Source organism: Haliotis cracherodii, unplaced genomic scaffold (assembly GCF_022045235.1).
Source record: "Haliotis cracherodii isolate W230 unplaced genomic scaffold, xgHalCrac1.p SCAF_6, whole genome shotgun sequence".
In the NCBI taxonomy this organism is placed as follows: domain Eukaryota; kingdom Metazoa; phylum Mollusca; class Gastropoda; order Lepetellida; family Haliotidae; genus Haliotis; species Haliotis cracherodii.
Window position 1 is genome coordinate 29944880 of NW_027266319.1, and position 12358 is coordinate 29957237.

The 12358-nt window shown below is 41.5% G+C and overlaps 1 protein-coding gene across 1 annotated transcript in view; it reads right to left on the minus strand.

Annotated features, from left to right (window-relative positions):
- Nucleotides 1-12358, minus strand: part of LOC139446064 (uncharacterized) — a 50802-nt gene that overhangs the window by 19676 nt on the left and 18768 nt on the right. Inside the window, exons 9-18 of the mRNA XM_071227336.1 lie at nucleotides 12312-12340; nucleotides 11840-11858; nucleotides 9865-9899; nucleotides 8552-8673; nucleotides 7336-7456; nucleotides 6784-6802; nucleotides 5635-5687; nucleotides 4217-4338; nucleotides 1741-1861; nucleotides 953-971 (exon numbers count right to left, since the gene is read on the minus strand). Coding sequence (XP_071083437.1) covers nucleotides 953-971; nucleotides 1741-1861; nucleotides 4217-4338; nucleotides 5635-5687; nucleotides 6784-6802; nucleotides 7336-7456; nucleotides 8552-8673; nucleotides 9865-9899; nucleotides 11840-11858; nucleotides 12312-12340 — 660 coding nt within the window. The remainder of the gene's footprint in view (nucleotides 1-952; nucleotides 972-1740; nucleotides 1862-4216; nucleotides 4339-5634; nucleotides 5688-6783; nucleotides 6803-7335; nucleotides 7457-8551; nucleotides 8674-9864; nucleotides 9900-11839; nucleotides 11859-12311; nucleotides 12341-12358) is intronic.

Sequence of the window (12358 nt, forward strand, 5' to 3'; positions counted from 1 at the left end):
CTGCAGCTACATATACTTTAGATTGGACCGTCCGGGTCAGTGCACCTAGTGGGTTAGTGAAGGGAAGATAATTGAAAAAGATAGCCAATTGTGATACATGATGTGAACTCTTACAAAAAGTAAACAAAAGTGGAAACTACAAACATCACACCAGTTTGGTCTGATGATGGTTATTAATTTATCAATGTATCATGTTTACAGTTAATTATTGATCTGCACCTTGACGTTCTAAGAAATGTTTTTCACCATTTTAGCCATGGTGGGTAGCCTAAAAAAACAGACAAAAGCCTTTCCCTGATTGTGGTCATGTATCTCACACAATGCTTGACTACATTCTTCACCACAATATTCAAAACATATTTAGCAGTGGAAATTTCACCATTACGATGGAAAGTATTTACAATAAATTTGATCAATGAAAAAAAAATAATTTTGCACTAAACTTCTTATTGGTTTATGTTAGTGTACCTCTATGATCATGATGATTAGAAGGGTGTCTTAATATTTTTTCAAATGACACAGAAATGATATTTTGTATTTTTAGTTGGCATTGGTCTCTGTGTAAGGCTGGCTTCTTTCTTTGTATTTCAACAGTTTCTTGCAGTTTCCTTTTTGTTCCAGTGAGTGATGTTGGTATGGAGAATTTTGTTTTGTTGCCAGCAAATATTTAGTGAGGATCATGTGAGGACGGTCATAATATTGTAATTTTTGTACATTTATCCAACCTTTCATAAACATATGAGCATGTATAGATATTAACTCAACATGGATCATCTAAAGAAGGGACCCTGAAAAGTCATTGTAAAGAATATAGTGGTTATTCTTCACAAACAAGTGTCACATATTCATCATCTGTTATGTATCGTTTTCAACAGGCGTGCCGGCAATGGAGAGTTGTCTTGGGTTTTTTCCTTAGAACCCTATCTGAAAAGGACACCTCTCTTTCTCTTACCTCTAGGTGGTTCCTGCATCTGCAATAAAACAGAATTATTAGCAGAACTAAAAAAAGAAACAATATCATGTTACATGACCTGAAGTTTTCATACTTTTATTGTAAATTTAATAATTGCATGGTTTCACATATATCAATTTTGTTTTCAAAACCATATTCATCCAGTGATATAACACTCAAGGGGTGAAAATGTTCCAGACTAGTTATTTTGTAAGAGACAAAAAGCCATATAAATGGATCCAAAGGTTGCCTTCTTATCTTTCAAGCTTAATGATTACTATTTTGAATAATTCTAAGAATACTACTTTTATTACATCATTGTTAATAATTCTGAGAATACTACCTCCATTACATCATTGTTAATAGTTCTAAGAATACTACCTCTATTACATCATTGCCATAAATCCTCTATTTTGGCTGCAATCACACAAAACTAATTTTCAGAACTTTCAACAGACGTCCTCTCACTGTAAACTACACACAACTGGTTGTCAAGATAATAGGACCATCAAACAGCATCCAGCTCTTCAGCTTGCTGAGATGGGAAAACCTCTCTAGTGTATAGTTGACGGTGAAGAGGACTTCTGTTGAACATTCTGAAGATTAGTCTTGTGTGACTGCAGCTAAAATACAGGACTTATGGCAATGATGTAATAGAGGTAGAGAATTATCTATTTTGCTAGAGATGACAGGTGAGACAGGGAGACTAGCATGGGGTACTCCGTTTCTAAATCCAAACAGAATACATTGAATGGGATGTATACATGGTAGAGAAGACAAAATCTTACCACTTTACTCTCGTTGGACCATTGCACATACCACCGGTTGCCTTTGATAAAGTGAATGGCATCCAAGCATTGCAGAGCATCCACTTCGTTCACATAGGATACAAACGCTATCATCTTATTTCTGGAAAGAAAGATTAGTCAGCATAAGGAAACAGTCATAAGGGACATGGATGTCTTAGGGGGTTGCATGGTCCCCACTTATAGACATGGGTACTGGGAACCTATTCCAACCACAATTTCCTCACGTCAAGAACAATCTATACAAGTGATGAGGCCAAATCGTATTCCATACATATAGAAACATATAGAGAGGTATGTGCATTAACAAGAGATGTTTCCAATGTGACAAAACTGACAATCAGTCAAGTGTTACCACAGAGTGTCCTTATTCTTATCACGATATGCTGCACATGATTTCCAAATTTGACACCCTAATCCTGCATGAGACAAATGGTGCATCTCAATTCATGGATCTCTGACTATGGCTTAATTCAGCTTATGCCCTTGACGTAACCTGCACTTAGTAGCTAAGAAGATCAAAAGGTCAGGTAGGCTGACAACTATTGACTGATAATGGATTGAACTGTGTGACAGGACATCCTATCTAGGTCTGGTTTAACATCACACAAGTAAAAGCTAGTGAATGTGTTGTGGGAGCCCCGCTGACAGCTGGATAGTCGACACTGAGTTGAATATTGAGTGAGTGAGTATGGTTTTACGCCGCTTTTAGCAATATTCCAGCAATATCACGGCGGGGGACACCAGAAATGGGCTTCACACATTGTACCCATGTTGGGAATCGAACCCGGGTCTTCGGCATGACAAGCGAATGCTTTAACCACTAGGCTACCCGACCGCCCCCTGAGTTGAATAGTTTAGTGTATGAAGTCCCGAGACTGCTGTGACGCCAGACGCCGAGACGCTGTTGTGGCCATGGCAAGTAAGAATGCAGCTTTTCTTGCTTTCTGGATTAAAGTGGTATTGGCGAGAGGTTCAAACGGTTCTATTAGGAGGTTTGATAGTACGGCTGATAGATTAATTTCAGGGAATCCTGGGAGATCGGACATCTTCCATTGGAAAATATATCTAGGTAATTGATCAAGATGTAAAACACAGTGTAGAGCTAATCTGTATCGCTCTATTGTACAATTGCTGAGCTTGGTATCTTGTCATAGATGTAATAAAGAGTCTGCTACCATGGGAATATTTACAGTTCTATCTCCCAGACCTGTCACTGTCTCCACTGGGCGAACTTGTTCCATCGGTTGTTGTAAAGGAAGATGGTCTCCAGGACTTAGCCACAGCTGTACGCACAGAGTCAGACAAGTTTCCAGTGAGATAGCTTCCAGTTGGTCAGATGAAGGATAGAGAGAGAGTTGTGGAAAATGTCCAACCTGGGTTGATGTAGAAGATCTCGGTGGAAAGGTAGGTGGAGAGGATCTTCCATAAGAAGTGGCAATAGTCCGGAAAACCATGTCCTGCTTGGCCATATTGGAGCTATTAGGGTGATGATGAAGTCTGTTAGCTCTATCTTCTGGATCACCATGTATAGGAGCGACCATGGAGGAAGTGTGTTAGTGAATAGGCCTGTCCAATTTTATGAAAGGGCTTCCACTTGTAGAGCCATAGGGCCTGGTACAAGACTGACATAGACTGAAACTTGGTTAATCAGCCAAGTTGTAAAGAGATCCAGACGTGGTGGTCCCACACTGACATTATCCAGTTGAATTCTTCTGGATGAAGTGACCACTCTGTTGCTATTATTCTCCCCTGGCATGAAGCACTGTCAGCTAACATGCTCAGTTTCCTGACAATCAGATGCACCATCTGATGTCCATACCACCCTTACTTGTGGACAGGTCAGGCTTTTCTTCCGTCTGCCCCCCATGCTGACTCTTGGTCGAAAGATTCTTTGTAGTCTGTTCGGCTTGATGGCGCTTCAGTTGCTCCATCATTCTTGCAAGCCATCTTTGAGAGGAAGGCACAGAGCTTCAGCAGAAAGGATGTCCCAACACTTCCAGCAGAAAGGATGCAGGTCGCTGTGATCATAAATGACCACGTGACTTGGGAGATGACGGAGATTAGTTGAATAATAATGTAATAGCAACTAATGAAATGAACTTAGCTAGCTTTAGAGTGACTACACAACCTAAGTGCTAGAAAGGGAGAACTGAAAAAGATGATGTTCACTCTAGCACACACCGGAAAAAATTTAGGATTTTCCCACCAGAAGAGCTGTAAGCTGATTGGTGCTATTGCGGTGACAACTAGTTGTGCATAGTTGACAGTGAAAAAGAGTTAAGATTTAATATGAGCGGACTGCTGCCAAAATACAGGAATTTGGCAATAATGTAATAGAGGTAGAGGATTCATAAGAATTATGGGTTTCTAGCATGCCCAAGGGATGCAACTCTGCACAGTGATAGGGTAATGGTAACCCTTGCTGCATATTAATGAAGTTAACGACTGCACTTACGTGGCAGTTGGTCTGACGATGTATTTATCCAGGTCTCCCCAATTCACGAAATGGTCGTACACCTCCTCTTGGGTGGTCCCGACAGGCACATTGGTGACAAAAAGTTGACATTTCTTGTTTTTCTGCAACAGAAAAAGTCACATTTATGAAAAGTAATGGCCCACACTAATGTTTGATGTCAGCTAAAAAAAAGTGAATTCTCCATTTTCACACATCCCCGTCACTCCCTAAAACTTTTGTGAAAATGTTGACATGCTCAGACAGAACTTCAGAAAGTAAAACAATTGCATGAAGTTGATGAAAACACAACACTATAGAAATTGTACACCGAGACAACACACCAACGGAAGGATTTTAAACTTGCATGATCCTCCCTGCATTTCATGTCATTGGAGTGAGTGAGAATGGTTTTAAGTTGCTTTTAGCAATATTCCAACTGATGCTAGCTGTTTGGGTTGATTGTCTTTTTAGAAGCACATCTCCACTTACGATCAAAATATAAATGTATAGTGTGAGAAAGGTTAGCTTCATATGTTTAGATTTTTCAACAGATGTACTCTTCACTGCCAACATATCTAATAGTTTTGAGGCAATTCCTGCCCTCTGCACCAATGCAACTGTGCATGCGCCTGACAGGAAAACGGCATTTGTTTCATCCAATAACCCTCATCAACTAGATGTAGATATATTGGGGAGGTGGGAGTTACTAATTCCTGATGTAACAGAGGAAGTATTATTGGAATTAAACACAATGATAACTATTGTTTGATCATTCCTTTGAATACCTTACCTCTATTACATCATAAACCTGGGTTCAGTCAAGGGACCAGTGGGACCTGGGACCCAGTATCCCAGATCTCTATATATATATTCCAGGCATATATAAATGGAAGTATATTGCCTGATATTCTTTTCTAGATCCTCTCATTTTGGCATTTTAAGATTTCACTTCCCTTTCTATAGCATCAATTTTGTTGCCTATACGTTGTACTTCTGATGTCACTTCCGGTTCTCAGACCACTGTACATTTAGGCTTATATTGCCAGCTATATGACGGCGGTCTGTAAATAATCGAGTCTGGACCAGACAATCCAGTGATTGACATCATGAGCATCGATCAATTGGGATATGATGACATGCATCAACCAAGTCAGCGAGCCTGACCCTCCGATCCCATTAGTCGCCTCTTACGACAAGCATAGTCGCCTTTTACAGCAAGCATGGGTTGCTGAAGACCCATTCTACCCAGATCTTCACGGGTCCCCTTGAACTGCCTCTAGTCTAATGAGTGATTGTTGTTACTGTTCAACACCAGCTGAATAAACGCTGGTCTCTCTCAATATGTTTCTTAGGGTATATGTATACTGCTGTCAGGTGGAGGTCGAGCACTACAGGAACTGTCCACCAAGCCAACATACCCATGGAAGGTTCTTGGACTGGCATGATGCTGCAGCTGACACTTCCCTTGGATCTGTAGAAAAACAAAAACCCAGCATCTAAAACATATATTATCATTTACTATTACAAAACACCATCCTGTCAGCAATGTCTGCAACAATGTCCAATCTGTACCAAGACGGCCTGTAAGCCAGGCACACAGGAGCTGTCTGTATCACCATGGCCTGCAACCAGGCACACAGGAGCTGTCTGTATCACCATGGCCTGCAAACCAGGCACACAGGAGCACTCTGTATCACCATGGCCTGCAACCAGGCACACAGGAGCTGTCTGTATCACCATGGCCTGCAACCAGGCACACAGGAGCTGTCTGTATCACCATGGCCTGCAAACCAGGCACACAGGAGCACTCTGTATCACCATGGCCAGCAAGCCAGGCACACAGGAGCTGTCTCTATCACCATGGCCTGTAAGGCAGGCACACAGGAGCACTCTGTATCAAGACGGCCTGTAAGCCAGGCACACAGGAGCTCTCTGTATCATGACGGCCTGTAAGCCTGGCACACAGGAGCACTCTGTATCAAGACGGCCTGCAAGCCAGGCACACAGGAGCTCTCTGTATCCCCATGGCCTGTAAGCTAGGCACACAAGAGCACTCTGTATCACCATGGCCTGCAAGCCAGGCACACAGGAGCTCTCTCTATCACCATGGCCTGCAACCCAGGCACACAGGAGCTGTCTGTATCACCATGGCCTGCAACCCAGGCACACAGGAGCTCTCTGTATCACCTCGGCCTGCAAGCCAGGCACACAGGAGCTCTCTGTATCACCATGGCCTGCAAGCCAGGCACACAGGAGCTCTCTGTATCACCATGGCCTGCAAGCCAGGCACACAGGAGCACTCTGTATCAAGACGGCCTGTAAGCCAGGCACACAGGAGTTGTCTCACACCGGAGCACATTGTTACACGATTCCTCATTGGTACCACCCAATCTCCAATCTTAGCTTGCTCTTAAGACAAGATAGCCAGAATCCCACCAGGGTTTTTAGCCAGAAGTACAAAAACAGGAAACATTTACAAACAATCTACATCAATGATAACTAAGGTATTTTACAAATCTACTCAGGATTGTGGAGAAATGAAAATCAGTGTTTTGTTTAAATCCTACCTTTTTCAGCTTTTTTCAACTGAAAACAAAAAACAGAAGACGTGTAATAACAAGTTATATATATATATCTGAACAAAAAATACTCATATCACATCACCAACTTGCCATAAAAGCAGTTCATGAATAATACAAGGTTCAGACAGATATGTAATACTAAAATACAGCATACTTTATCTTAGTCGTCAGACCTAAAAGGCAGTATGAACATCGCAAATTTTCCAACAAGATTTATTTTAACAAGAACAAAAATTAAGTCTGTCATGAATTTTAACATGTCATTTGAACAAATTCAAGGCATTTCCATGCCTCTATGAACCTTGTAGTGTAGAACCATGTACCTGCTAACATTAGATAATGAAAAGAAATTGGTTTCCAAAAGGGTTCCAAATTCCTTGCTAATGATGTTTGTTTAGGTGGAGAAAAGAAAGACAGATGACACACTCGAGGGCACGCACGCCCATCCACCCGCCCGCACGCACGCAGAGGATTCACACCCAGTCCTCATGCCTCAACTCATAGCTACAACCATAAGAAAGGAATGTGTATACTTACATGTTTGCTTTTGTCTGACACCTGTACAAACAGCCTCCTGTCTTGCAGTGTGTGGGGCTCATTCAGACAATTCAGAGCATCTTCTTCATTGTTGTAGCGAACAAAGCCATAGTTGTTGTTTCTGGAACAGAGTGAGATGGGTTTTGCTTTGGACAGAATTGTTAATTTTACAAGCATACAAATTTGTGTAGATGAAATTGTAATTTCATGTGTAAAACATGGTAGATGTGATATTGGTATCTTCTTTATAGCACTCATTAAGGGGAAATTAAAAGCCGGAAAATCTCGTTTCACTTTGGTGACACCCTCAAGATTGGGTAGGCTGCTGACAAACCAAGGATCATATGAGGGAGAATCTTTAGACACAATGGTCAGCAAATCCTGGTGTAGTTAACATTTCAACGGGAAGCGACTCTACACACAAAAAAACATGCTGACTTCGACAAGCCTTATTCGGGGCTGCTCAATTGTCAGATTTACATCCAGTTGTTGATTTCTTAAAATGAACAGGAAAAAAAATCATATTGTATTATATTTTCCAAGCCATTTTCTCAACCTTTAGACAACTGCCCACCTCGACCCCCCTGACGATCCAGCTGAGGTGAGCTGACATTGGCTCACTGTATTCGACATAATAAGCGCCCAGGGCGCTCTCACAATTAGAATTGGGGGGGATCTTATTAGAATATTATTTTGGTGAAAAACAACAGAGTTGAAAGATTGCAAATTTCGTGGTTTATGTTGACAGCCTGAAATGTTTATCAATGTTTATATACCACAGTTATATTTTTCCAGAATTTAATTTCCATAATTAAGGATACATATAACACATGTATTACACCAATAAATAAGTCTTGTGTACATTGATCAATCGGAAGGGGTGCTAATTGGGATTGTTCAATATAATAGCAAATATTGCGGTGGGCACTTATTAGAGCAGGGCGCTTATTACGTCGAATATGGTAATTGTCAAATTACAAGATTATTGCACTTTTATAGCGAGATGTGTTTGTGTTTTTGTGTATGTGTCCAAGTGCACATGTTGTACCCCAGTATACTGAGTCCAAACTGTTCTTGTTTTATCCTCAAAAGGCCAAGTGTCAGCCACGGTAACATCTTTTAATGTCGTTTGGTATGAACCAGTCGACATTTTAATCCCCAACCTCCCGCTCTATCCAGTAGAGCACAGAGGCAGTGAAATGCTGCATCAACTTACGGCCCAACATTTCCTCCTATGTTGCATGAGTGGATTTTCCCCCACATCGAGAAGTGCTCTGTCAGTTCGGAGGAAGTCACGTCAGTTGGTATGTTGGACACAAACAGCTTGTTCTGTGAGGACTGCAACAGAGAAAATTATAGCATAAATATTTCCCTGATATTTTCAAAAAACTAAATGTTATCTCCATTCAACGACAAAATTAAACTATTTTGCCGTGAAGATACAGTCGTGCTCCGCTTATACGGACTTCAGATATCCGGAAACCTCGGTTCCCGGACGATTTTCATTCAAAACAAAATAATTACTATATAAATTTACCCGTATATACGGAAATTCAGTTCCCGGAACCGGACGGTCATTTTCATACACAAAACACTGAAATGCACACAAAATTGTCTCACTTATCCGGACAATACACTTCCGCTGGTGGTTATCCTTCAACTGGTGGTAATCCTTTGATTCGTGAGAAGTCAATTAACCAAGTGACACTGAGTTACGTTTGTTTAAAATTCAAACCTCAAAATGTGGTAAAGTTCAAACTTCCATGACAGACTTTTTGAAACGTGTATGAATAAAGATTGAGTGGATGTATCTGTTTGTTCTGTCATCTGTCATGGGTTGCATAATTGAAGGGAAGTAACTCTTCCAGTAAGAAGCTGGTTTCAGTTATACGGAAATTCGTTTATACGGACGAATTGTGAAATGACGCAAGTGTCCGTATAAACGAGGCACGACTGTATTGAATGTTTGTTTGTTTGTTTGATTGATTGATTGTTGTTTTATGCAGCACTCAGCTATATTCCAGCTATATGACTATGGTCTGTAAATAATGGAGTCTGCATTGATTGATATCATGAGCATCGATCCCCTAGACAGATACCAGTATCAAACCAAGGTGATGTGTGCATTGACAGAAAGATGTTTGAGCAGGTGCACCACTAGACAGATAGATGTTTGAGCAGGTGCACCACCAGACAGATATCTGTTTGAGCAGGTGCACCACCAGACAGATATATGCTTGAGCAGATGCACCACCAGACAGATATATGTTTGAGCAGATGCATAACGATACAAATATGTGTTTGAGCAGATGCACCACCAGATAAATATGTTTGAGCAGATGCACCACCAGACAGAAAGATGTTTGAGCAGGTGCACCACCAGACAGATATCTGTTTGGGCAGATGCACCACCAGACAGAAAGATGTTTGAGCAGGTGCACCACCAGACAGATATCTGTTTGAGCAGGTGCACCACCAGACAGACATATGCTTGAGCATGTTGAAAGGAAGAACTGGGAACATACAAACCTCCAGAGATGCTCGAGCAGCTGCTGTTTTTGGATCTGAAACAAAGAAATAAGTAGCATTGACAACGAATCTAGGTTTTCATCTGACTCATTCATATTTCTTCAATTGGAGAAACTCGAGGACCATATTGTGTCTACATTGAGATGAAACAAGTGTTATGGCCCTATCATAGACCCTTCTTAAGGACATAGGTGCTGAGAACTTAATCTCCTCACGTCCAGTACAATCTATACAAGTGTTGAGGCCCTATCATAGTCCCTTCTTAAGGACATAGGTGCTGAGAACTTAATCTCCTCACGTCCAGTACAATCTATACAAGTGTTGAGGCCCTATCATAGTCCCCTCTTAAGGACATAGGTGCTGAGAACTTAATCTCCTCACGTCCAGTACAATCCATACAAGTGTTGAGGCCCTATCATAGTCCCTTCTTAAGGACATAGGTGCTGAGTACTTAATCTCCTCACGTCCAGTACAATCTATACAAGTGATGAGGCCCTATCATAGTCCCCTCTTAAGGACATAGGTGCTGAGAACTTAATCTCCTCACGTCCAGTACAGTCTATACAAGTGATGAGGCCCTATCATAGTCCCTTCTTAAGGACATAGGTGCTGAGAACTTAATCTCCTCACATCCAGTACAATCTATAGAAGTGATGAGGCCCAATCGTAGTCCCCTCTGAAGGACATACGTGCTGAGAACTTAATCTCCTCACTTCCAGTACAATCTATACAAGTGATGAGGCCCTATCATAGTCCCCTCTTAAGGACATAGGTGCTGAGAACTTAATCTCCTCACGTCCAGTACAGTCTATACAAGTGATGAGGCCCTATCATAGTCCCTTCTTAAGGACATAGGTGCTGAGAACTTAATCTCCTCACATCCAGTACAATCTATAGAAGTGATGAGGCCCAATCGTAGTCCCCTCTGAAGGACATACGTGCTGAGAACTTAATCTCCTCACTTCCAGTACAATCTATACAAGTGATGAGGCCCTATCATAGTCCCCTCTTAAGGACATAGGTGCTGAGAACTTAATCTCCTCACGTCCAGTACAGTCTATACAAGTGATGAGGCCCTATCATAGTCCCTTCTTAAGGACATAGGTGCTGAGAACTTAATCTCCTCACATCCAGTACAATCTATAGAAGTGATGAGGCCCAATCGTAGTCCCCTCTGAAGGACATACGTGCTGAGAACTTAATCTCCTCACTTCCAGTACAATCTATACAAGTGATGAGGCTCTATCATAGTCCCCTCTTAAGGACATAGGTGCTGTGAACTTTATCTCCTCACGTCCAGTACAATCTATACAAGTGATGAGGCCCTATCATAGTCCCCTCTTAAAGACATAGGTGCTGAGAACTTAATCTCCTCACGTCCAGTACAATCTATACAAGTGATGAGGCCCAGTCGTAGTCCCCTCTGAAGGACATAGGTGCTGAGAACTTAATCTCCTCACGTCCAGTACAATCTATACAAGTGATGAGGCCCAGTCGTAGTCCCCTCTGAAGGACATAGGTGCTGAGAACTTAATCTCCTCACATCCAGTACAATCTATACAAGTGTTGAGGCCCTATCATAGTCCCTTCTTAAGGACATAGGTGCTGAGAACTTAATCTCCTCACGTCCAGTACAATCTATACAAGTGTTGAGGCCCTATCATAGTCCCTTCTTAAGGACATAGGTGCTGAGAACTTAATCTCCTCACGTCCAGTACAATCTATACAAGTGATGAGGCCCTATCATAGTCCCTTCTTAAGGACATAGGTGCTGAGAACTTAATCTCCTCACGTCCAGTACAATCTATACAAGTGATGAGGCCCTATCGTAGTCCCTTCTTAAGGACATAGGTGCTGAGAACTTAATCTCCTCACGTCCAGTACAATCTATACAAGTGATGAGGCCCAATCGTAGTCCCCACTTTCAGACATGGGGTCTTTGCTCTTATGGATCAGTGTTTTATTGAAATCCTACCTTCTGCAGCTTTCATCATCTGAAACAAACAAACAGAAGATGTGTAACAAGCAAAATAAATCTGAATATGTTAGAAACATCAAACAATACTAATCATCTAGATGTCAGATATTGAAAAAAAGTGAGGTTTTTCAACCTTAGGCAAGTGCATGAGGTGTGGTTAGCAAGATACTATTACTTGCATGTCGGTACGTCGGCTCATGAACCAATGACATCTCTTGGTATCAGAAGAATGTCCCCATGTTTGCAACATCTAACATGAGGATCAGTTGGAGGAAAATTACCTCTTTGGTGAAACATGATTATGGAAATGGTGCTGACAAAGCAAACATGAAGCCAATCTGGGAATCAAACCCCCAACCTGCAGATCCTTGCTTAACTAAGGGAAGTAACTTTCAATAATGAAGTTACTGGTTAGTCCTTGATGTATAAAATAGAATAAATATCATCTTTGTTTCATTGAAAAACATACCTCCCTTTGCCTTTCATTTGTCCTCGTATCTGAAACAGAGAGAGCTG